This window comes from Salvelinus namaycush, unplaced genomic scaffold (assembly GCF_016432855.1).
Source record: "Salvelinus namaycush isolate Seneca unplaced genomic scaffold, SaNama_1.0 Scaffold177, whole genome shotgun sequence".
NCBI lineage: Eukaryota > Metazoa > Chordata > Actinopteri > Salmoniformes > Salmonidae > Salvelinus > Salvelinus namaycush.
This window is the reverse complement of record NW_024058530.1, coordinates 41,226-65,281: the sequence shown is the minus strand read 5'-3', so window position 1 is coordinate 65,281 and position 24,056 is coordinate 41,226. Positions and strand designations below refer to the sequence as shown.

Below are 24,056 nucleotides of genomic sequence, written 5' to 3'. Positions count from 1 at the left end.
ATTATCGCGTCTACATGGTTGTTGAAACGGCTTGTGTAGCCTACTGGTTAAATTCGTGTCTTTTCGCACGAATTAAGTAGCACAGAAATTTGTGTATTTTCAAACGAATTGAACCACCCCAAAAATGCACAAAAACGCACGAAATCTGCTGAAATACATTTTGTACATATATGCGCGAATTGAATGTGAGACTGTGTTGTGTGAACAGCAGTTTGTCTTCTTCAAGGCTACAAATTAAATCCGTTTCTTTACTTTTATCAATTCTCTCCCCAAATGTTCTCAAGGTAGGTTGGATTTTGATGTTTAGCTGTTCTTCAAATTATCCAGAATTTTCATATCATAGATCTCCCACAATATATCTGGCATAGAGGTCAACATTTCACATTCCAAAATGAACATGAAATCAGCTTGAATTCAGTTTGATGTCCTAGTATGAATCATTCTGTGATTTTTAGACTGTTCCAATAGTAGCACTGCTTACATCCCTTTCCCTAGATGTACATTAGTAATGAATGTGATGAACAGTCATTCCAATATGATGTATGGTATTTCATTAAATTATGTAATGAGACAGAAATTCAATGAACAATAATAACTAATGCATTCTGTTTTACATGATCATTATTCATGACTCTCCATCTTGGATAATGGATGATCAGCATTAGGTGAGTAATTACTTATTAGTCTGTTTTGTTTACTGACAACCAAAAACACAAGACAAAGAACAGACCAGAGTGTTAATCTGATACTATAAAAACTACAGGCCTTGTGAACAGCAGTGTGTCTTTTTCAAGGCTACAAATTAAATCAGTTTCTTTACATTTATCAATACTCTCCCCAAATGTTCTCTTGGATTAAGATGTATAGATGTTTTTCAAATTATCCAGAATTTTCATATCATAGATCTCCCACAATATATCTGCCATAGATGTCAATATTTCACATTCCAAAATGAACATGAAATCAGCTTGAATTCAGTTTGATGTCCTAGTATGAATCATTCTGTGATGTTTAGACTGTTCCAATAGTAGCACTGCTTACATCCCTTTCCCTAGATGTACATTAGTAATGAATGTGATGAACAGTCATATCAATATGATGTATGATATTTGATTGAATAATGTAATGTGACTGAAATTGGATTGAACGTTACTGTAATAACTCATACATTTTGTTATACATGATCAATATTCATTCCTCTCCATCTTGGATAATGGATGATCAGGAGCATTACCATAAACCTCCCACAATATATCTGCCATATAGCTCAACATTTCACACACCAACATTAAAATAGAATCAGCTTGAATTCAGCTTGATGTCTTATTATGAAGCATTCAGTCATTCTCAGACTGCTCACATAGTAGTGCTGCTTACATCCCTTTCCCTAGATGTACATTAGTAATGAATGTGATGGACAGTCATTCCAATATGATGTATGGTATTTCATTAAATTATGTAATGAGACAGAAATTCAATGAACAATAATGACTAATGCATTCTGTTTTACATGATCATTATTCATGACTCTCCATCTTGGATAATGGATGATCAGTAATGGGTGAGTAATTACTTTTTTTTCCTGTTTTGTTTATTGACAACCAATAACACAAGACAAAGAACAGACCAGAGTGTTAATCTGATACTATAAAAACTACAGGCCTTGTGAACAGCAGTGTGTCTTTTTCAAGGCTACAAATTAAATCAGTTTCTTTACATTTATCAATACTCTCCCCAAATGTTCTCAAGGTAGGTTGGATTATGATGTCAGATGTTCCTCAAATTCTACTGAATGTATATTCCATAGAACCCTGCCTCCTGACACAATATCCTGTATCTGCCATGGAGCCCAATGCTGCTTATCACTAACAATGAACATAATCATTTGATCAGATTATTGAGTTAAGTTAACCAGATATCATTGGTGCCCACAGTCCCTACATGAGAGAGGCTTTAGTAACAGGAGAAATATGATTGGTTGGTTCTGTTGGTTCTGTATATAGTGATGTAGTCTCCCACACAGAACTCACCTCTCTGTTTTACACCATAGCCTCAGGATCAGAGTATTTACAACATGAGACCCAGGAGGACAAGCTGAAGAGGGAGGCATCAGCTGGTGAGCTTCGTAAGTATGAGAGAGTCTGGAGGAGAGAGGATTGAATCAGGGAACATGAGTGATGTCATTCAGTGTTTCAGACTAATTCATTTGTAATGTATCAAATAGTCAATAGACCAGTTGATGATTGGTTCAGCTCAGATAACTGTTGACTGGAGGAAATAATTACTAATAATTGTACCACCTCCATCAAATGATAATGTCTTTATAGGCATACTATTGAATGAATTAATAAATACTTATTCAAACAACCTATTAAATATGTTAATTGCTCTCTCTCAGAGTTGAAGATGGTAAAAGAATTACAAGAGAAATTAAGACAGAAGATGATGAAACAACTAGAGGAGAAAGACACACAACTGGATGATATGAACCCGGAAGTGAGAGAGAAAGAGAGACTCCTGGAGAAGAAGAACCAGATAATGGGACAGAGGGAGAAACTATTAGAAAAGAAAGACAACCAACTGAAAGAGAAAGACAAGCAACTAAAGGATAGAGACATTCAACTAGAGGCACTGAGAAAGAACCTGCAGGACAAGAACAGCCAAGTAGAGAACTTCAGAGTCCTGCTGCAGGAAAAAGACCTTCAACTAGAGGACAGAAACTATAGACTGGGAGAGAAGTACAGACTACTAGAAGAGAGAGACAAACTACTGGAAGAGAGAGACAAACAACTGAAGGGAAAGGATAGTGAAATAAAGGAGAAGCAGATTGAACTAGGAGACAAAGACAAAAAAATTAAGGATAAAGACCTTCAACTAGAGGACAGAAACTATAGACTGGAAGAGAAGGACAGACTACTGGAAGAGAAAGAGAACCAACTAAAGGAAAGAGACCTTCAACTAGAGGACAGCAACTATAGACTGGGGGAGAAGGACAGACTACTGGAAGAGAAAGAGAACCAACTAAAGGAAAGAGACCTTCAACTAGAGGACAGCAACCACAGACTGGGAGAGAAGGACAGACTACTGGAAGAGAAAGAGAACCAACTAAAGGAAAGAGACCTTCAACTAAAGGAGAGAAACTATAGACTGGGAGAGAAAGACAGACTACTGGAAGAGAGAGACAAACTATTGGAAGAGAGAGAGGACCAACTAAAGGAAAGAGACCTTCAACTAGAGGACAGCAACTATAGACTGGGGGAGAAGGACAGACTACTGGAAGAGAAAGACAAACTACTGGAAGAGAAAGAGAACCAACTAAAGGAAAGAGACCTTCAACTAGAGGACAGCAACCACAGACTGGGAGAGAAGGACAGACTACTGGAAGAGAAAGACAAACTACTGGAAGAGAAAGACAAACTACTGGAAGAGAGAGACAAAGTACTGGAGGGAAAAGAGAACAAACTAAAAGAGAGGAGACAGGAAGTAGAAGAGAAAGATAACCTACTAGAGGAGAGAGAGAAGCAGTTAAAGGAAAGAGACAAACAGGTGGAGGATGTCAACAATGAAAATGCTGAACTGGGTAAGATTATTCACACCATTAATACATTTAGTCTTCTGTACTTTCCTCAATTCTCAGGTTATTGTCGACTCTCCACTGAGTTGTGAATATTGTTGTCCATCACTTCATACTTTCCCTCTGCATCATATTTCTGTCTAAAGTCTTTAACACAGAATTCAGATCCTAGTCCTCCTTTGTTATTTCAGCTCAACAGATATGTGATGTGAAGACTGAGGTAGAGAGACTGAGAAGAGAGATCTCAGCCCAGATGACTGGTGAGTGAGATATGTGATACTTAACATTTCAATAGAAACCCAGAACTCCCCTTCAGTAGGTCTATGTGCCTTCATGTGTCACTGAGGTAAATGTTCCCATTCTAAATGGTTGTTCTATTATTTTAGAACCTGGAGAGACATCAGATACAGGTTCCATACTCCCAGTCAGGAGGAGACACAGCAAGGAGCTTCCTCCATCCAGTGAGTTATCAGTATTGTCCTGTTGTCTCCTACTGTTTCTAGTCTATAGTGGACCATCCTTCACTTAGTGAGTTCAAATCAAATCAAATCAAAATCAAATCAAATTTTATTAGTCACATACACATGGTTAGCAGATGTTAATGCGAGTGTAGCGAAATGCTTGTGCTTCTAGTTCCGACAATGCAGTAATAACCAACAGTAATCTAACCTAACAATTCCACACTACTACCTTACACACACACACAAGTGTAAGGGATAAAGAATATGTACATAAAGATATATGAATGAGTGGTGGTACAGAACGGCATGGCAGATGCAGTAGATGGTATAGAGTACGGTATATACGTATGAGATGAGTACTGTAGGGTATGTAAACATAAAGTGGCATAGTTTAAAGTGGCTAGTGGTACATGTATTGCATAAAGATGGCAAGATGCAGTAGATGATATAGAGTACAGTATATACATATGAGATGGGTAATGTAGGGTATGTAAACATTGTATTAAGTGGCATTGCTTAAAGTGGCTAGTGGTACATTTTTACATAATTTCCATCAATTCCCATTTTTAAAGTGGCTGGAGTTGAGTCAGTATGTTGGCAGCGGCCGCTAAATGTTAGTGGTGGCTGTTTAACAGTCTGATGGCCTTGAGATAGAAGCTGTTTTTCAGTCTCTCGGTCCCTGCTTTGATGCACCTGTACGGACCTCGCCTTCTGGATGATAGCGGGGTGAACAGGCAGTGGCTTGGGTGGTTGTTGTCCTTGATGATCTTTATGGCCTTCCTGTGACATCGGGTGGTGTAGGTGTCCTGGAGGGCAGGTAGTTTGCCCCTGGTGATGCGTTCTGCAGACCTCACTACCCTCTGGAGAGCCTTACGGTTGTGGGCGGAGCAGTTGCCGTACCAGGCGGTGATACAGCCCGACAGGATGCTCTCGATTGTGCATCTGTAGAAGTTTGTGAGTGCTTTTGGTGACAAGCCGAATTTCTTCAGCCTCCTGAGGTTGAAGAGGCGCTGCTGCGCCTTCTTCACAACGCTGTCTGTGTGGGTGGACCAATTCACTTTGTCCGTGATGTGTACACCGAGGAACTTAAAACTTTCCACCTTCTCCACTACTGACCCGTCGATGTGGATAGGGGGGTGCTCCCTCTGCTGTTTCCTGAAGTCCACAATCATCTCCTTTGTTTTGTTGACGTTGAGTATGAGGTTATTTTCCTGACACCACACTCCGAGGGCCCTCACCTCCTCCCTGTAGGCCGTCTCGTCGTTGTTGGTGATCAAGCCTACCACTGTAGTGTCATCCGCAAACTTGATGATTGAGTTGGAGGCGTGCATGGCCACGCAGTCGTGGGTGAACAGGGAGTACAGGAGAGGGCTCAGAACGCACCCTTGTGGGGCCCCAGTGTTGAGGATCAGCGGGGTGGAGATGTTGTTACCTACCCTCACCACCTGGGGGCGGCCCGTCAGGAAGTCCAGGACCCAGTTGCACAGGGCGGGGTCGAGACCCAGGGTCTCGAGCTTGATGACGAGTTTGGAGGGTACTATGGTGTTAAATGCTGAGCTGTAATCGATGAACAGCATTCTCACATGGGTATTCCTCTTGTCCAGATGGGTTAGGGCAGTGTGCAGTGTGGTTGCGATTGCGTCGTCTGTGGACCTATTGGATCGGTAAGCAAATTGGAGTGGGTCTAGGGTGTCCGGTAGGGTGGAGGTGATATGGTCCTTGACTAGTCTCTCAAAGCACTTCATGATGACGGAAGTGAGTGCTACGGGGCGGTAGTCGTTTAGCTCAGTTACCTTAGCTTTCTTGGGAACAGGAACAATGGTGGCCCTCTTGAAGCATGTGGGAACAGCAGACTGGGATAAGGATTGATTGAATATGTCCGTAAACACACCAGCCAGCTGGTCTGCGCATGCTCTGAGGACGCGGCTGGGAATGCCGTCTGGGCCTGCAGCCTTGCGAGGGTTAACACGTTTAAATGTTTTACTCACCTCGGCTGCAGTGAAGGAGAGCCCGCAGGTTTTGGTAGGGGGCCGTGTCAGTGGCACTGTATTGTCCTCAAAGCGGGCAAAAAAGTTGTTTAGCCTGTCTGGGAGCAAGACATCCTGGTCCTCGACGGGGCTGGTTTTCTTTTTGTAATCCGTGATTGACTGTAGACCCTGCCACATACCTCTTGTGTCTGAGCTGTTGAATTTCGACTCGATTTTGTCTCTGTACTGAGACTTAGCCTGTTTGATTGCCTTGCGGAGAGAATAGCTACACTGTTTGTATTCGGTCATGCTTCCGGTCACCTTGCCCTGGTTAAAAGCAGTGGTTCGCGCTTTCAGTTTCACGCGAATGCTGCCGTCAATCCACGGTTTCTGGTTTGGGAATGTTTTTATCGTTGCTGTGGGTACGACATCGTCAATGCACTTCCTAATGAACTCGCTCACCGAATCAGCATATTCGTCAATATTGTTGTTGGACGCGATGCGGAACATATTCCAATCCGCGTGATCGAAGCAGTCTTGAAGCGTGGATTCAGATTGGTCGGACCAGCGTTGAACAGACCTGAGCGCGGGAGCTTGTTGTTTGAGTTTCTGTTTGTAGGCAGGAATCAACAAAATGGAGTCGTGGTCAGCTTTTCCGAAAGGGGGGCGGGGGAGGGCCTTATAAGCGTCGCGGAAATTAGTATAACAATGGTCTAGTGTTTTTCCAGCCCTGGTAGCGCAATCGATATGCTGATAGAATTTAGGGAGTTTTGTTTTTAGATTAGCCTTGTTAAAATCCCCAGCTACGATGAATGCAGCCTCAGGGTGTGTGGTTTCCAGTTTACAAAGAGTCAGATAAAGTTCGTTCAGGGCCATCGATGTGTCTGCTTGGGGGGGAATGTATACGGCTGTGATTATGATTGACGAGAATTCCCTTGGTAGATAATGCGGTCGACATTTGATTGTGAGGAGTTCTAGATCAGGTGAACAGAACGACTTGAGTTCTTGTGTGTTGTTATGATGATCACACCACTTCTCGTTAATCATAAGGCATACCCCCCCGCCCCTCTTCTTACCGGAAAGATGTTTGTTTCTGTCGGCGCGATGCATGAAGAAACCAGCTGGCTGCACCGACTCCGTTAGCGTCCCTTGAGTTAGCCATGTTTCCGTGAAGCAGAGCACGTTGCAATCCCTGATGTCTCTCTGGAATGCTACCCGTGCTCGGATTTCATCAACCTTATTGTCAAGAGACTGGACATTGGCGAGTAGTATGCTAGGGAGTGGAGCGCGATGTGCCCGTCTCCGAAGCCTGACCACGAGACCGCCACGTTTTCCCCTTTTTCGGCGTCGCACAGGGTCGCCGGCTGGGATCAGATCCATTGTATTGGGTGGAAGGCAAAACACTGGATCCGTTTCGGGAAAGTCATATTCCTGGTAGGAACGATGATGAGTTGACGTTAATCGTATATTCAGTAGTTCCTCCCGACTGTATGTAATGAAACCTAAGATTACCCGGGGTACCGATGTAAGAAATAACACGTAAAAAAACAAAATACTGCATATTTTCCAAGGAACGCGAAGCGAGGCGGCCATCTCTTTTCGGCGCCGGAAGTTGTTATCACTATTGTCCTGTTGTCTCCTACTGTTTCTAGTCTATAGTGGACCATCCTTCACTTAGTGAGTTATCACTATTGTCCTGTTGTCTCCTACTGTTTCTAGTCTATAGTGGACCATCCTTCACTTAGTGAGTTATCACTATTGTCCTGTTGTCTCCTACTGTTTCTAGTCTATAGTGGACCATCCTTCACTTAGTGAGTTATCAATATTGTCCTGTTGTCTCCTACTGTTTCTAGTCTATAGTGGACCATCCTTCACTTAGTGAGTTATCACTATTGTCCTGTTGTCTCCTACTGTTTCTAGTCTATAGTGGACCATCCTTCACTTAGTGAGTTATCAATATTGTCCTGTTGTCTCCTACTGTTTCTAGTCTATAGTGGACCATCCTTCACTTAGTGAGTTATCACTATTGTCCTGTTGTCTCCTACTGTTTCTAGTCTATAGTGGACCATCCTTCACTTAGTGAGTTATCACTATTGTCCTGTTGTCTCCTACTGTTTCTAGTCTATAGTGGACCATCCTTCACTTAGTGAGTTATCAATATTGTACTGTTGTCTCCTACTGTTTCTAGTCTATAGTGGACCATCCTTCACTTAGTGAGTTATCAATATTGTCCTGTTGTCTCCTACTGTTTCTAGTCTATAGTGGACCATCCTTCACTTAGTGAGTTATCAATATTGTCCTGTTGTCTCCTACTGTTTCTAGTCTATAGTGGACCATCCTTCACTTAGTGAGTTATCACTATTGTCCTGTTGTCTCCTACTGTTTCTAGTCTATAGTGGACCATCCTTCACTTAGTGAGTTATCAATATTGTCCTGTTGTCTCCTACTGTTTCTAGTCTATAGTGGACCATCCTTCACTTAGTGAGTTATCAATATTGTCCTGTTGTCTCCTACTGTTTCTAGTCTATAGTGGACCATCCTTCACTTAGTGAGTTATCAGTATTGTCCTGTTGTCTCCTACTGTTTCTAGTCTATAGTGGACCATCCTTCACTTAGTGAGTTATCAATATTGTCCTGTTGTCTCCTACTGTTTCTAGTCTATAGTGGACCATCCTTCACTTAGTGAGTTATCACTATTGTCCTGTTGTCTCCTACTGTTTCTAGTCTATAGTGGACCATCCTTCACTTAGTGAGTTATCAATATTGTCCTGTTGTCTCCTACTGTTTCTAGTCTATAGTGGACCATCCTTCACTTAGTGAGTTATCACTATTGTCCTGTTGTCTCCTACTGTTTCTAGTCTATAGTGGACCATCCTTCACTTAGTGAGTTATCACTATTGTCCTGTTGTCTCCTACTGTTTCTAGTCTATAGTGGACCATCCTTCACTTAGTGAGTTATCACTATTGTCCTGTTGTCTCCTACTGTTTCTAGTCTATAGTGGACCATCCTTCACTTAGTGAGTTATCAATATTGTCCTGTTGTCTCCTACTGTTTCTAGTCTATAGTGGACCATCCTTCACTTAGTGAGTTATCAATATTGTCCTGTTGTCTCCTACTGTTTCTAGTCTATAGTGGACCATCCTTCACTTAGTGAGTTATCACTATTGTCCTGTTGTCTCCTACTGTTTCTAGTCTATAGTGGACTATCCTTCACTTAGTGAGTTATCACTATTGTTCTGTTGTCTCCTACTGTTTCTAGTCTATAGTGGACTATCCTTCACTTAGTGAGTTATCACTATTGTCCTGTTGTCTCCTACTGTTTCTAGTCTATAGTGAACCATCCTTCACTTAGTGAGTTATCAATATTGTCCTGTTGTCTCCTACTGTTTCTAGTCTATAGTGGACCATCCTTCACTTAGTGAGTTATCACTATTGTCCTGTTGTCTCCTACTGTTTCTAGTCTATAGTGGACCATCCTTCACTTAGTGAGTTATCACTATTGTCCTGTTGTCTCCTACTGTTTCTAGTCTATAGTGGACCATCCTTCACTTAGTGAGTTATCAATATTGTCCTGTTGTCTCCTACTGTTTCTAGTCTATAGTGGACCATCCTTCACTTAGTGGGTTATCACTATTGTCCTGTTGTCTCCTACTGTTTCTAGTCTATAGTGGACCATCCTTCACTTAGTGAGTTATCACTATTGTCCTGTTGTCTCCTACTGTTTCTAGTCTATAGTGGACCATCCTTCACTTAGTGAGTTATCACTATTGTCCTGTTGTCTCCTACTGTTTCTAGTCTATAGTGGACCATCCTTCACTAAGTGAGTTATCACTATTGTCCTGTTGTCTCCTACTGTTTCTAGTCTATAGTGGACCATCCTTCACTTAGTGAGTTATCAGTATTGTCCTGTTGTCTCCTACTGTTTCTAGTCTATAGTGGACCATCCTTCACTTTGTGAGTTATCAATATTGTCCTGTTGTCTCCTACTGTTTCTAGTCTATAGTGGACCATCCTTCACTTAGTGAGTTATCACTATTGTCCTGTTGTCTCCTACTGTTTCTAGTCTATAGTGGACCATCCTTCACTTAGTGAGTTATCACTATTGTCCTGTTGTCTCCTACTGTTTCTAGTCTATAGTGGACCATCCTTCACTTAGTGAGTTATCACTATTGTCCTGTTGTCTCCTACTGTTTCTAGTCTATAGTGGACCATCCTTCACTTAGTGAGTTATCACTATTGTCCTGTTGTCTCCTACTGTTTCTAGTCTATAGTGGACCATCCTTCACTTAGTGAGTTATCACTATTGTCCTGTTGTCTCCTACTGTTTCTAGTCTATAGTGGACCATCCTTCACTTAGTGAGTTATCAATATTGTCCTGTTGTCTCCTACTGTTTCTAGTCTATAGTGGACCATCCTTCACTTAGTGAGTTATCACTATTGTCCTGTTGTCTCCTACTGTTTCTAGTCTATAGTGGACCATCCTTCACTTAGTGAGTTATCACTATTGTCCTGTTGTCTCCTACTGTTTCTAGTCTATAGTGGACCATCCTTCACTTAGTGAGTTATCACTATTGTCCTGTTGTCTCCTACTGTTTCTAGTCTATAGTGGACCATCCTCCACTTAGTGAGTTATCACTATTGTCCTGTTGTCTCCTACTGTTTCTAGTCTATAGTTGACCATCCTTCACTTAGTGAGTTATCACTATTGTCCTGTTGTCTCCTTCTGTTTCTAGTCTATAGTGGACCATCCTTCACTTAGTGAGTTATCACTATTGTCCTGTTGTCTCCTACTGTTTCTAGTCTATAGTGGACCATCCTTCACTTAGTGAGTTATCACTATTGTCCTGTTGTCTCCTACTGTTTCTAGTCTATAGTGGACCATCCTTCACTTAGTGAGTTATCACTATTGTCCTGTTGTCTCCTACTGTTTCTAGTCTATAGTGGACCATCCTTCACTAAGTGAGTTATCACTATTGTCCTGTTGTCTCCTACTGTTTCTAGTCTATAGTGGACCATCCTTCACTTAGTGAGTTATCAGTATTGTCCTGTTGTCTCCTACTGTTTCTAGTCTATAGTGGACCATCCTTCACTTTGTGAGTTATCAATATTGTCCTGTTGTCTCCTACTGTTTCTAGTCTATAGTGGACCATCCTTCACTTAGTGAGTTATCACTATTGTCCTGTTGTCTCCTACTGTTTCTAGTCTATAGTGGACCATCCTTCACTTAGTGAGTTATCACTATTGTCCTGTTGTCTCCTACTGTTTCTAGTCTATAGTGGACCATCCTTCACTTAGTGAGTTATCACTATTGTCCTGTTGTCTCCTACTGTTTCTAGTCTATAGTGGACCATCCTTCACTTAGTGAGTTATCACTATTGTCCTGTTGTCTCCTACTGTTTCTAGTCTATAGTGGACCATCCTTCACTTAGTGAGTTATCACTATTGTCCTGTTGTCTCCTACTGTTTCTAGTCTATAGTGGACCATCCTTCACTTAGTGAGTTATCACTATTGTCCTGTTGTCTCCTACTGTTTCTAGTCTATAGTGGACCATCCTTCACTTAGTGAGTTATCACTATTGTCCTGTTGTCTCCTACTGTTTCTAGTCTATAGTGGACCATCCTTCACTTAGTGAGTTATCAATATTGTCCTGTTGTCTCCTACTGTTTCTAGTCTATAGTGGACCATCCTTCACTTAGTGAGTTATCAATATTGTCCTGTTGTCTCCTACTGTTTCTAGTCTATAGTGGACCATCCTTCACTTAGTGAGTTATCACTATTGTCCTGTTGTCTCCTACTGTTTCTAGTCTATAGTGGACCATCCTTCACTTAGTGAGTTATCACTATTGTCCTGTTGTCTCCTACTGTTTCTAGTCTATAGTGGACCATCCTTCACTAAGTGAGTTATCACTATTGTCCTGTTGTCTCCTACTGTTTCTAGTCTATAGTGGACCATCCTTCACTTAGTGAGTTATCAGTATTGTCCTGTTGTCTCCTACTGTTTCTAGTCTATAGTGGACCATCCTTCACTTTGTGAGTTATCAATATTGTCCTGTTGTCTCCTACTGTTTCTAGTCTATAGTGGACCATCCTTCACTTAGTGAGTTATCACTATTGTCCTGTTGTCTCCTACTGTTTCTAGTCTATAGTGGACCATCCTTCACTTAGTGAGTTATCACTATTGTCCTGTTGTCTCCTACTGTTTCTAGTCTATAGTGGACCATCCTTCACTTAGTGAGTTATCACTATTGTCCTGTTGTCTCCTACTGTTTCTAGTCTATAGTGGACCATCCTTCACTTAGTGAGTTATCACTATTGTCCTGTTGTCTCCTACTGTTTCTAGTCTATAGTGGACCATCCTTCACTTAGTGAGTTATCACTATTGTCCTGTTGTCTCCTACTGTTTCTAGTCTATAGTGGACCATCCTTCACTTAGTGAGTTATCAATATTGTCCTGTTGTCTCCTACTGTTTCTAGTCTATAGTGGACCATCCTTCACTTAGTGAGTTATCACTATTGTCCTGTTGTCTCCTACTGTTTCTAGTCTATAGTGGACCATCCTTCACTTAGTGAGTTATCACTATTGTCCTGTTGTCTCCTACTGTTTCTAGTCTATAGTGGACCATCCTTCACTTAGTGAGTTATCACTATTGTCCTGTTGTCTCCTACTGTTTCTAGTCTATAGTGGACCATCCTCCACTTAGTGAGTTATCACTATTGTCCTGTTGTCTCCTACTGTTTCTAGTCTATAGTTGACCATCCTTCACTTAGTGAGTTATCACTATTGTCCTGTTGTCTCCTTCTGTTTCTAGTCTATAGTGGACCATCCTTCACTTAGTGAGTTATCACTATTGTCCTGTTGTCTCCTACTGTTTCTAGTCTATAGTGGACCATCCTTCACTTAGTGAGTTATCACTATTGTCCTGTTGTCTCCTACTGTTTCTAGTCTATAGTGGACCATCCTTCACTTAGTGAGTTATCACTATTGTCCTGTTGTCTCCTTCTGTTTCTAGTCTATAGTGGACCATCCTTCACTTAGTGAGTTATCACTATTGTCCTGTTGTCTCCTTCTGTTTCTAGTCTATAGTGGACCATCCTTCACTTAGTGAGTTATCACTATTGTCCTGTTGTCTCCTACTGTTTCTAGTCTATAGTGGACCATCCTTCACTTAGTGAGTTATCACTATTGTCCTGTTGTCTCCTTCTGTTTCTAGTCTATAGTGGACCATCCTTCACTTAGTGAGTTATCAATATTGTCCTGTTGTCTCTTACTGTTTCTAGTCTATAGTGGACCATCCTTCACTTAGTGAGTTATCACTATTGTCCTGTTGTCTCCTACTGTTTCTAGTCTATAGTGGACCAACCTTCACTAAGTGAGTTATCACTATTGTCCTGTTGTCTCCTACTGTTTCTTGTCTATAGTGGACCATCCTTCACTTAGTGAGTTATCACTATTGTCCTGTTGTCTCCTACTGTTTCTAGTCTATAGTGGACCATCCTTCACTTAGTGAGTTATCACTATTGTCCTGTTGTCTCCTACTGTTTATAGTCTATAGTGGACCATCCTTCACTTAGTGAGTTATCAATATTGTCCTGTTGTCTCCTACTGTTTCTAGTCTATAGTGGACCATCCTTCACTTAGTGAGTTATATATGTTGTCTCAAACTGTCATCAATCTTGATATTCTCTATTTTCTCCAATAATCTATATTTCACTCTGATGTGTGATGTATTTGTAGTTTGTTTATACTATGTTTTAAATGTGTCTCTGATGAGTCAGTATGTTGACCAGTTCTCTATGTTGTGTTACAGTGGGAGGAGAGACCTCAGATACAGACCCCACACTTCCACTGAGGAGGACAAACAGCATGGAGATAAATCCTCCACTTAGTGAGTTATGGATGTAGATTATATTATATTTGACTCTGTTGTACATCCTCCAGATAGTGAGTTATGGATGTAGATTATATTATATTTGACTCTGTTGTACATCCTCCAGAGAGTCAGTGTGTTGATCAGTGCTGTGTGTTGTGTTGCAGTGGGAGGAGAGAGCAGCAGTCCAGACTCCCCAGTGTCTCCCAAATAACAGAACTGGAGAGACGGGTGAAAGAAGAGGGATGAGGAGAAGAAAATAGAGCTGGAGAAGGAGCTGAAGAGGGAGTCTGATAGGAGGGAGGAGATGGAGAGAAAGATGGAGAGATTTAGAGAGAAGACAGAGAATGAGAGGAGGGAGATGGAGGAGAGACACAGACAGGAGATAGAGGAGATGATGGAGAACTATGAAGGAGAGGCCAGAGTTGAAGCAGAGAGAAACCTGATGAAGATAGTCCTACCTGAGTTACAGAGGAACATGATGATCTCACAGACAAAGATGCAGAGGGAGTTCAGCAGACAGATGGAGCAGAAGAATAGACAGATGGAGGAGAGAGGTGGAGAGACTGAGACAGAACTTGAAAGAGGTCAGTGAAGCTCACTCAGTGTTGCAGAAGAGACTGGAAGGAGAGGGGAGAGGTCAGAGGGCACTGATAGGGTTGATGGGCTGGGTCGGGAGAAACTCATCAAGTTGGCTTCTCCACAATCTGACATGATTCACCATCACCGTCTATGTGTAGAACCAGACCAGGTCTACTGTCCACTGTACCGTGGTGAGTGACCATGGATCATGGTGATCATGGGGAAAACAGGTCAGAATAATGTCTGGTCCAGTCTACAGTGTCTAGAGAAGGAGGGGAGGGAGGTCTGTAAAGATCTTGATGAGACGTAAAACAGAATTCCAAACCAACGTAGATTATTGACCTTTGCACTGCAGCCTTTTAGAATGGAGAGGGTTGTGGGGGGTCAGGAGGTCAGTGGGCGGAGTCAGAGACTGAGAACTCTAAAGATCTGAGTGAGACTTTTACTCAGTGTTTGAGGAGGTCTACTATTGAACAGAGAGAACCATGCTGTATCTGAGTGAGACTTTTACTCAGTGTTTGAGGAGGTCTACTATTGAACAGAGAGAACCATGCTGTATCTGAGTGAGACTTTTACTCAGTGTTTGAGGAGGTCTACTATTGAACAGAGAGAACCATGCTGTATCTGAGTGAGACTTTTACTCAGTGTTTGAGGAGGTCTACTATTGAACAGAGAGAACCATGCTGTATCTGAGTGAGACTTTTACTCAGTGTTTGAGGAGGTCTACTATTGAACAGAGAGAACCATGCTGTATCTGAGTGAGACTTTTACTCAGTGTTTGAGGAGGTCTACTATTGAACAGAGAGAACCATGCTGTATCTGAGTGAGACTTTTACTCAGTGTTTGAGGAGGTCTACTATTGAACAGAGAGAACCATACTGTATTTACCACACAGTACTTCCTGTTATCAATCAATTACACAATCGAATTGTATGTTTCATGTTGAAACTTTATGTAGCCTCCGCGATGGCCGGATCCGGGGTCTGGGCGGGGGGCTACGACCTACACCGGAGCCGCCACGACACTCATCACCCCCCCCCTACCCTCCCATTTGGTTTCAGGTTTTGGGGGGGGGGGGTACTGTCACGTCCTGACTATAGAGAGCCCTTGTTTCTCTATGGTGTAGTAGGTGAGGGCGCGACTAGGGGGTATTCTAGTTTAAAATGTCTATGTTGTGTTCTAGTTTATATTTTCTATGTTGGTGTTTTGTATGGTTCCCAATTAGAGGCAGCTGGTAATCGTTGTCTCTAATTGGGGATCATATTTAAGTAACTGTTTTTCCCACCTGTGTTTGTGGGATATTGTTTTGTGTTTGTGCCTGTGCATCACGTAGTCACGTTTCATTGATCGTTTTCTGATTTATTGTTTTTTTGCATAAGTTTCACTTTGAAATAAATATGTGGAACTCAACATCCGCTGCGCCTTGGTCCCGTCCTTACGACAACCGTGACAGTAGCAGTATCAGGTATGACCCCTGACCTCTGACCTGTCAGTCAGATCAGAAGGGTCCTGGGATAAACAGATGTGAGAGGAGCTGAGAACTTAATGGATGGAGACACTGGTTCTGTTAAAGTTCATGGACCTTTGAAGTGACTGTTACCAGAACACACACATCCAGTGTCTCCCATTCACACCATTTAGTGTTTAATGGACAAGTCACAGTCTCTGACCTTTGTCCAGACATTCACTAACTGTCATTCACTGTCTTGTGAAAGGTTACCAACTGTCTGATCTTCAGGATTGGGTTGATTTATTTAACGGGTTACAAGAAAACTCCAAGGGCTGGTTTCCCGGACGCAGATGAAGAATCTCCATTGAAAGTGATTTGTAGTCAAGGACTCGGCTGATTCCCTAAGAGCTTTAAATGGCTCCTTGTGGTCCGGTGAATCAAGCTGGTGTAATAAGTCACCATATCTCAGACCTGAAGACTTGTGTAATCTAACACAGTCTTGTGGTCTGGTGAACCAAGCTGGTGTAATAAGTCACCATATCTCAGACCTGAAGACTTGTGTAAGCTAACACAGTCTTGTGGTCTGGTGAACCAAGCTGGTGTAATAAGTCACCATATCTCAGACCTGAAGACTTGTGTAAGCTAACACAGTCTTGTGGTCTGGTGAACCAAGCTGGTGTAATAAGTCACCATATCTCAGACCTGAAGACTTGTGTAATCTAACACAGTCTTGTGGTCTGGTGAACCAAGCTGGTGTAATAAGTCACCATATCTCAGACCTGAAGACTTGTGTAAGCTAACACAGTCTTGTGGTCTGGTGAACCAAGCTGGTGTAATAAGTCACCATATCTCAGACCTGAAGACTTGTGTAATCTAACACAGTCTTGTGGTCTGGTGAACCAAGCTGGTGTAATAAGTCACCATATCTCAGACCTGAAGACTTGTGTAAGCTAACACAGTCTTGTGGTTCGGTGAACCAAGCTGGTGTAATAAGTCACCATATCTCAGACCTGAAGACTTGTGTAATCTAACACAGTCTTGTGGTCCACATGAGACTTTGGTTCCAACCCAATCTGTCTGTAAGAGCTATTTAATGTTGAGGAGAGTGAGAGAGTCTACAGACCAGACTCCACATGGTTTCTGACCCCAGACTCTGAAGTGATTGTACAGACATGTGGAATATAAATGAGGTCATTGAGACAGAGACTAAAAGTCAACATGGCCACTACTTTTGGTGATGTTATTACTTGGAGTGGTTGGGATATTTGTCTGTTGTGTTGTTGACCAGGATTAGCATGGGTCAAGACACTGGAATTCCTGAAACCATAAATAATATATAATAATGGTTTGTGAAGTTACTTCTGATGAAAGTTATAAATGTTCATTTAAAGTCAGTTGTCTTCAGAACATCAATGAATCATATTCTTGATTTCCTGTCTGACTCCCTGTCACACACACACAGTCTATTCAGGACAGGGGGGGTTTGTGTGTGTTGAATGCTGGGGTTTGTGTGATGGCATTATACACAGGCATGTCTAAGTCTAACACTGGCTCTCAGACAGGAAGTGGCAGCCACGCCTTAACAATAATACATGCTTTTTATACAGAGCTTTTCACTGAGGCTCAATGCACTTTACATGGAATGATAACCTACTACATTCAACATCAACTAACCACTCTCTCTGGCCCTGAGAGCTCTCTCCATCTCCACCAGGACTCTGAAAAGAGACATTCTGTACTGACGGCATTGGATTTCAATAGTGTCCCCATAGTGCCAGAATGATGTTTCTATGTTCTGTAGTTGAATGTTAGCTTGGGTACCTGACTTTCTGCTTTCAGTAATGCTTTATAGATGTTGTATTTCAACAACAATCTGGCTAAAAGCCCATCTTCTGGCTCACAGGTTTGGTTCAGACAGTCATGTTTTCAGCGCTCTGTAACGTTCTGATCTGTCAAGCAGAGTTTGTGCAAAGCAAAGTTTCAGCTATGAATTCAGCCACCAAGCGGAGCATCTTGTAAAATTCCTGTAATGTGTTTTATTCTAACCAATCAGAATCAGAGCTTACAGAGGAAACACAGAGAGCTGTCTGAGACCTGGGGTCTGCTCTGCTATGCTCTCTACTACACCATGCCCCCTACCCTGCACACACACACACACACACACACACACACACACACACACACACACACACACACACACACACACACACACACACACACACACACACACACACACACACACACACACACACACACACACACACACACACACACACACACACACACACACACACACACACACACACGAGAGGGAGCAGAGTTCATAGTGCCCGCCAATACTCCAAACACACACACACCACTAAAACACAACTCCTGAATACTCCAAACACACACACCACTAAAACATAAGTGATGGAGATGAGGGAGGTGAAGGTGAGGGAGAAAATGAGTTAGAAGGTGAGGGGTGGAAAGAAGAAAAGAGTGAGGACATTCAGGGTGAGGGGTGATGAGAAGGAAAGGATGCTGATGAAGGAGGTGAGAGGTGAGGAGAGGGGGCTGGTGAGAGGTGAGGAGAGGGAGCTGGTGAGAGGTGAGGAGAGGGGGCTGGTGAGAGGTGAGGAGAGGGGACAGGCGAGAGGTGTTGAGAGGGGACAGGTGAGGAGTGAGGAGAGGGGACAGGCGAGAGGTGAGGAGAGGGGGCTGGTGAGAGGTGAGGAGAGGGGGCTGGTGAGAGGTGAGGAGAGGGGACAGGTGAGAGGGGACAGGCGAGAGGTGAAGAGAGGGGACAGGTGAGGAGAGGGGACAGGCGAGAGGTGAGGAGAGGGGACAGGTGAGGTGAGGGGACAGGTGAGAGGTGAGGAGAGGGGACAGGTGAGAGGTGAGGAGAGGAGACACGCGAGAGATGAGGAGAGGGGACAGGTGAGAGGTGTTGAGAGGAGACAGGTGAGGAGAGGGGACACGTGAGAAGTGAGGAGAGGGGACAGGTGAGAGGTGAGGAGAGGGGATAGGTGAGAGGTGAGGAGAGGGGACAGGCGAGAGGTGAGGAGAGGGGACAGGCGAGAGGTGAGGAGAGGAGGCTGGCGAGAGGTGAGGAGAGGGGACAGGCGAGAGGTGTTGAGAGGGGACAGGTGAGGAGAGGGGACAGGGGAGAAGTGAGGAGAGGGGACAGGCGAGAGGTGAGGAGAGGGGACATGCGAGAGGTGAGGAGAGGGGACAGGCGAGAGGTGAGGAGAGGGGACACGCGAGAGGAGAGGGGACAGGCGAGAAGTGAGGAGAGGGGGTTGTAACTATCAAGTAGTTCAAATGTAGTCCGATACAAACATCAAATACATTATTATTAAGTATTGTCATGCTAGTGACCTGTACATCCTCCACAGACAACCACAACACATACAGTGTTGTGGACTCCCTAATGTCATGGTCCTCCAATGACCCATTAATGGTGCTCTTCAGGGTTGTGAAGCCCGCTGCTGCCTGGAGGGTAAAAACCTCACTCCAGGCATCATCCTCCCCCACAAACTCAAACAACATCTATATAACAAAAGACCAACATTAACAATTGTAATTCATCCTGAAATGTACATTTATAGTAGTGAGTTTATCAACAAGTAAATTAATGATTTACCTGAATGGATTCAGACAGCAGGAATCTCCTAATCCGCTCCCTCCCATCCTGGTATTTGATCTTAAAGGGCCCTCCATCAGGCTGCTCTGGGTGAGAGACCCCCCTCTGTCTTCTCTCCTCTGTTGACTACAATATGCATTACTGTTAGTGTTCAGTTATAAATATATTTATACCACAGCATTGTTGAATTCTAGAATGGGCATTTAAAACCAGTTCGGAAAGAAAAGAGCACGTAGAAATAAGTTTAACCATTTATTAAGCAATGAATAATGCATGCCTTGGAGATATAGGCTCTGCTCCTTCAGGGTAGCTCACTGCCCAAGCAAAGTGAAGGGGTTAAACCAAGGTCTCATACCTTTTAAAGGGTTAATAAATGGTGTTATGATAAACTGTAAGGTCTCCTCTTCTAGCAGACCTCTGTGTGTGTATTAACACCTGTTCTGAGTGTTGTGCCCTTCAGACACTATCAGAAGGTAGAAACCAGTCTACGTTCATACTCCTCCTGTCTGGACCCCACCTGGCTATCTGAGGTTCTGACAATACCACTGGTTGTCTGAGAACACAAGGCTGCAGCAGGCCTGGTGATAAACAGACACCTGTCAGAAGATGCTTGGACTCGTTCACCTTGTTATGACCCGATACTTGTGATGAAAGGTCAAGTTTCAGTCAAACCCACTTCTGAGCTTTTAACTGCTGATAAGATGGTTGCTGCTGTCAAGGGGAGGTTAGGTTTACTAAAATGTTGTTGCCAGGGAAAGTCACGCAAGGGGGACTGGAGAGGCTATATGAGTTACAGGATGTCTTAGACATTTTGCAGAACCTGGGGAGAGCGATCATATACTGTCCTCTGTACCAACTTCTGCCTACTAACGGAGAATTGTAATACTTAAACAAAGAGTATGTGTTTCCTTTCCATTACTAATGTATGTTTGATAATTATATAGACCTGATCATCAGTTGAAGAAATTGACCAACAAAAGCGTCAATATAAAATAGCCTACAGCAGTGAGTGTGGTAAGCTATACCAAAGACCCTGGCAGGAACACAGAACCTAACAGGTGGAGTCTGGGGTGGTGCTGGGAGCAGGAAGCCAGTGCATAGTAGCAGTAGCAGCAAGCAGCAGCAGGATTTCTGCAGATAAATGTGTGCTTTAGTATTATTGTCTTTGGTAACTGTAGTATAAGCAGGATAAACGCCTCCTTTCTGTACGTTAAAAAAATAACTCCGCAAAGGGACTCGGCTCCGCCTTGTCCTGCTGCGTCGTCCATTATTTCCAAGGTAATGTACAGAATGTCTGCATTTATCACTTACATAATATACAGATGATATCAACTTGGTGAAATCCCTTACCTTCCTCTGCCTGCTCTCCCACTCCTCAAAACGACGATGTTTCATCTCCTGTGGCAAAAATTTGTATTTAATTTATCTGTTTTGTCTGAAAAAGTAAGTGTTTCCTGTTGGAATGCCGATGATGTGATCTGAACAGATTTACTCAGCTATATTATATACATACTTTCTCCTGGTCTGCAGCCAGAGAGAGATGGTAGCCTCATCTTGGAGACGTCGTATCTCCTGCATTTCCACTAGAGACTGAAATCAATACAGGTACAGTAATAAATAAAGCCATTCTGATTGTTAAGTTACAATGAGAATCCTAGAACTAATATTATACTTTATCATTTGATGCTAAAAGTGGAAAAGGTCATTTAACGTTCCAAACCTCTAGTGTCATTGAAGCTTGTGGTGAGTGAACAGGGAGGCCTGTCTCCATAGGTGGAGTCTCTGTCTCCATAGGTGGAGTCTCTGTCTCCGAGGTTCTGTCCTCCCTTACAGTTTCCTTTAACATAAAAATACAAGAAATCACCAGTTGATCAATTACTTTATAACGTTTGTATACAGAGGGAAATCCAGTTTCCATACAATTCAATTCAATTCATTCCAGTTTCTTTTCAAATTAATTCATTACCTCTGGCATTTATCACGTGACATAATCCATCTCAATCTTCCTCCCCCTTCCTAACACATAAACTATCAAATACCTTCAATCTTAAGTACAGGGCAGACCTCCATAGTCCAGCTGATTTGATTGCTGCTGGACACATGCTGTCCAGCTGTAGGAGAACGAGCCTCCTTCTGTATGTCTTAAAGGCCTCTACATTTGGATTCATCTGGGGGAATGTTTCCCCCAAAACCTTCAAGAAGCTGCTCTCCTCCTGACCATAGTGCAACTTGATCTGCCTCACAGGCGACTCTAAAGATACTGAGATTTGGAAACATTATTTAAATCTAATGAAAAACATCCTAATCTAAAACAGGGAAACGGTCCATGATCTTTAAATCAATAAAATAACCTTCAATAAGTCTATGTTAAATCACAAGATAGATTCACACCTAGCTTACTTACAAAGCAAGCACCGTGGACCGCACTGTGTCCTCATGTACTGCAGGGATAAAGGGAAAATGTACCTCTCCTGTTCAGCTGCTGGATGTTAGGCTCAGCGATCAGACAAACCCTCATAGTTATCAGCCTGCTTCTCCCGGGTTGACGCCTTTGGATTCCAGCATTATTCCGTCTCCTGAACGACTGAAATCTGACATGTGTAAACGTTATTAAAGTTACAATAATGACACTCAGCCTAATCGACGGCGCCCAGACTGACACACCCCACGGTAGCTGCTGCTATCGTTAGTTTGTTCAGTCCAGTCCAACAACGCTTCATGTTCAAGTGATATTTGAAGAAAAAGACAACATCATAACACAACATAATAGCAATAGAAAGGCCTAGTTTACTGGAACGGACATACTGTAAAATAACAAACGATAACATAGCTAGCTAGATAGATAGACTAATAATATACAGGCCTAGTTTACTGGAACGGACAAACTGTAAAATAACACACGATAACATAGCTAGCTAGATAGACTAATAATAGACAGGCCTAGTTTACTGGAACGGACATACTGTAAAATAACAAACGATAACATAGCTAGCTAGATAGGCTAATAATAGACGGGAGCGTTACGTGTTAATTAACGTTACTAGGTAGTTGTACCGGTTAATGTTGACTTTTGCCAGGTATTACCTAACCTACCAGAATGAATCCGACCTTTGAACCACCTGATCCTCCTGGGCTGGTTGTAAAGGTGGTTGCACTTGGCTGGTAAAACTTAAAAAGAGGTCTCTCATGTTTTCAAGGTTCGACATGATTTAGTTGTTTGTTGGTGATGATGAATGAGATGTTTTTCATATAGCTGGCTTCACATGCGCCTTATTTGTGATCGGCCAACATTTGCATATAGTTTACATAGTGTTATTTGACGTGTATCTTTTTGACACGCAACGACTCAAACGGCGTTCCATAGTGCACCTCAATACATGTCAGACATGCTTTTAAGTTATGTACCCAGTATGTCCCTCAGGCACTGGCCTTTTAACTATCCTGAAGCCTCGGACCAAGAGGCATGGAGAGGCAGCCTTTAGTTACTATGCCCCCAGCCCTCTGGAATAGCCTGCCAGAGAACCTGAGGAGGTCTGAAACTGTGGACATATTTAAAAGGGATCTTAAAACACATCTTTTCAGCTTTGCTTTTCCTTAACGTGCTTTTTTAGTCTTTTAGTTTAAAATTGTTATTCTTTTGTTTCTTGTGTAAATATTTCAGGTTTTATTTTCATAGTTCTTTCCTGTGAAGTGCATTGTGTTGCATTCATGTCGTCAATGTGCTGTGTAAATAAAGCTTGATCTGATGTATTACTCTGTTCCAGAATAAATGGCATTTGGAATGACCCAGGCGCTTTCTTCCACTGCAGCCAGGTCCTTTCCTCCACTGCAGCCAGGTCCTTTCATCCACTGCAGCCAGGTCCTTTCCTCCACTGCAGCCAGGTCCTTTCCTCCACTGCAGCCAGGTCCTTCCCTCCACTGCAGCCAGGTCCTTCCCTCCACTAAAGCCAGGTCCTTCCCTCCACTGCAGCCAGGTCCTTCCCTCCACTGCAGCCAGGTCCTTCCCTCCACTGCAGCCAGGTCCTTCACTCCAATGCAGCCAGGTCCTTCACTCCAATGCAGCCAGGTCCTTTCCTCCACTGCAGCCAGGTCCTTTCCTCCACTGCAGCCAGGTCCTTTCCTCCACTGCAGCCAGGTCCTTCCCTCCACTGCAGCCAGGTCCTTCCCCCCACTGCAGCCAGGTCCTTCCCTCCACTGCAGCCAGGTCCTTTCCTCCACTGCATCCAGGTCCTTCCCTCCACTGCAGCCAGGTCCTTCCCTCCACTGCAGCCAGGTCCTTCACTCCAATGCAGCCAGGTCCTTCACTCCAATGCAGCCAGGTCCGTTCCTCCACTGCAGCCAGGTCCTTTCCTCCACTGCAGCCAGGTCCTTTCCTCCACTGCAGCCAGGTCCTTCCCTCCACTGCAGCCAGGTCCTTCCCTCCACTGCAGCCAGGTCCTTCCCTCCACTGCAGCCAGGTCCTTTCCTCCACTGCAGCCATGTCCTTCCCTCCACTGCAGCCAGGTCCTTTCCTCCACTGCAGCCAGG

The 24,056-nt window shown here is 43.2% G+C and overlaps 1 protein-coding gene across 3 annotated transcripts in view; it reads left to right on the top strand.

Annotated features, from left to right (window-relative positions):
• The window catches only part of LOC120037604 (trichohyalin-like), a 58,682-nt gene that overhangs the window by 11,684 nt on the left and 22,942 nt on the right, over positions 1-24,056 (top strand). The window contains exons 6-13 of one of the 3 annotated variants that reach the window (XM_038983601.1): positions 660-665; positions 1,556-1,561; positions 2,051-2,125; positions 2,399-3,012; positions 3,076-3,580; positions 3,766-3,834; positions 3,961-4,035; positions 13,813-13,890. In XM_038983601.1, coding sequence (XP_038839529.1) covers positions 660-665; positions 1,556-1,561; positions 2,051-2,125; positions 2,399-3,012; positions 3,076-3,580; positions 3,766-3,834; positions 3,961-4,035; positions 13,813-13,890 — 1,428 coding nt within the window. Of the gene's footprint in view, positions 1-659; positions 666-1,555; positions 1,562-2,050; positions 2,126-2,398; positions 3,581-3,765; positions 3,835-3,960; positions 4,036-13,812; positions 13,891-24,056 lie in introns of all 3 variants that reach the window. The other 2 variants (XM_038983602.1, XM_038983600.1) reach the window with 2 other exon arrangements.